The 2,116-nt window shown below is 47.7% G+C and overlaps 1 protein-coding gene across 2 annotated transcripts; it reads right to left on the minus strand.

Annotated features, from left to right (window-relative positions):
• Positions 1-311: 311 nt before the first annotated feature.
• LOC130376041 (uncharacterized) lies at positions 312-2,116 on the minus strand. 2 transcript variants are annotated; one of them, XM_056583239.1, is made up of 2 exons: positions 1,735-2,116; positions 312-1,290 (listed from the first exon to the last, which is right to left on the minus strand). In XM_056583239.1, exons 1-2 carry the CDS (start codon positions 2,037-2,039, stop codon positions 384-386), a joined length of 1,212 nt encoding a protein of 403 aa, XP_056439214.1. In that variant the 5' UTR covers positions 2,040-2,116; the 3' UTR covers positions 312-383. The 2 variants fall into 2 exon arrangements, with proteins under 2 accessions (XP_056439214.1, XP_056439215.1); XM_056583240.1 differs by lacking the exon at positions 1,735-2,116 and having other exon boundaries at positions 312-1,723.

The following is a 2,116-nucleotide window of genomic DNA, read 5'->3' on the forward strand; positions in this document are numbered from 1 at the left end:
TGTCGTTTTGTTGTTCTGTTGTTCTGTGTGTTCTTAATTAAAAAAAATGACTTTGATTGTGATGTGTTCCTTTTATAATACATTTATAATACATTATAATTTGGAAGTGGAATTATGTTATATTAATATTAGCACATTAATAATTATTCAGTACACTTGCATAAAGACAATAGGGATTCTTGAAAGCTGGCTCGGGTCATCTGTGAAAAACAAAACCAAATCATTATCAATCATTATTACATTTACTTTTAAAACTTAACCTTGAGCAAATGTACAATGTATACGCAGGTATAGGAAGTTGCAGGTGTAGTTGGAATATGCTTCTTTTCTTAAGATATGGGTAGCTCTTAAAAGAGCTGTTTGGTTGAAGAGCCTTTGTGTTGCTAGGCTCTTGGCTGCCATGGCACTGCACCCTCCTCGTTGAAGAACGCACAGTAGGCCTCCCGCATCTGGATGGTCAGTCTGCTGGCGTTGTTGGAGCCCATCCTGGGTGCATCACGCAGGGCTTCAGGATCAGTCGATGGCTCGATGTTCGGTTCCACCCCGCGTCTTCTCCCCTGCAGCTTCTTCCTCTCGAGAAAGTTGTGCAGCACACAGGTGGCCCTCACACACACCTCAGCTACCTCAGGACTTGTGCCAATCACGCGCCGGTACATGCGCCACCTAGATGCGAAGATCCCGAAGGCACATTCCACTACCAGCCGAGCCCGGCTGAGGCGGTAGTTGAACACTCGCTTCTCCTGAGTGTGATGTTGTCCAGGGAATGGCCGCAGCAGGTTGGTCATGAGTGGGAACGCCTCATCCCCCACAAACACGTGAGGAAGTGGCCCCCGCTGCTCTGCGCCGGAGATGACGCGGGCGGGAGGGAGGTCAAGGGTGCCATCGCGAAGAGCTTCCCCAAACGCGGAGTTACGGAGGGAGCCGCTGTCACTCGTCCTGCCGTAGCCTCCAACATCCACAACCCGGAAGAGGTAGTCGGCGTCCACTACGGCGAGGAGGACCAGGGAGAAGGTGCCCTTGTAATTGTAATACAAGGAGCCAGAGTTACCTGGAGCTTGTATCACAACATGCTTCCCATCAATCGCTCCGATGCAGTTGGGGAAGTTCCAGCGCCACTCAAACTGCTCGGCCATGGTGCTCCAGTCCGCCCTCTTGGGAACAGACATCTCCTCCTCCACCAAAGCAGTCCAGATGGCACTGGCTACCTCCCGCACTATCCTACACACTGACGAAGTGCCCACACGATAGCTGAAGCCAATCGTGTGAAAGGAATCGCCAGTGGCAAGATACCTAAAAAAGAAAGCATTAAAGAATATACTTCAAATATACTTTAAAATATACAGGGCATGAGTCATGACAGCTTAGTTATATTTATTATTCATACATGGTTGCTTGCATACCATGTTCATAGAAAGGCTTTATGATGGAACACATTTATCTGAAACACTCTTCATTGATACATAAATAATCCCATGTGACATCCACAACTAATATGACTAGATTGTTTACAGATAGCTCTACCACATAACCTGAGATTTAACAGGAACACTCTGCACACTACTATGGCTATAGATGGGTAGATGTCTTCCCTAATTAGGAAATCTTATGCAAACAACACCGTGGATGGAAATGGGCACCTTTTCTATAGCCTAGCAGTATGTGCACACCAATGAGTTGTATGGAAACGCTAGTTGTGTGATCATTATAAAAAATGAAAAAAAAAAGTATCCTTACCGTAGGCAAATGGCGAGTCGCTCGGCAGGGCCAATTGCAGAACGAAACCGTGTGTCTGCCATGGTAATGAGAGGACCGACCTTGCCAAGCAACTCGTCGAAGTGGTCCGGAGGCATCCGAAAATATTGATGGAAAAGGAGTGCATCCAGACGCAACTCCTGCACAAGTGCGTGATACTCCCCTCTCTGGTTGCGTGTCCGGAGAATGGGGTGAACCCACCAACGCCGATGCACTTGCTTTCCACGTCGGTGGACCAAAGCACCAGCAACCTGAACCAACACCATCCTTGCTACAACGGGATCCATCTTGCAATGACAACACAACAAGCAGGAAGAAGCGGAAAGAACCCGCCGGCTTTGTTGTTGTTAGCGGGAAGCGATTT

Source organism: Gadus chalcogrammus, chromosome 22 (assembly GCF_026213295.1).
Source record: "Gadus chalcogrammus isolate NIFS_2021 chromosome 22, NIFS_Gcha_1.0, whole genome shotgun sequence".
NCBI classification, from domain to species: Eukaryota; Metazoa; Chordata; class Actinopteri; order Gadiformes; family Gadidae; genus Gadus; species Gadus chalcogrammus.

Bases quoted from the DNA above. Each gene is read 5' to 3' on its own strand.
- LOC130376041 (XM_056583239.1), bottom strand. From the start codon at position 2,039: ATGGATCCCGTTGTAGCAAGGATGGTGTTGGTTCAGGTTGCTGGTGCT. The intron at 1,291-1,734 runs GTAAGGATACTT...TTTCTTTTTTAG, and splicing joins CGACTCGCCATTTGCCTACG to GTATCTTGCCACTGGCGATT.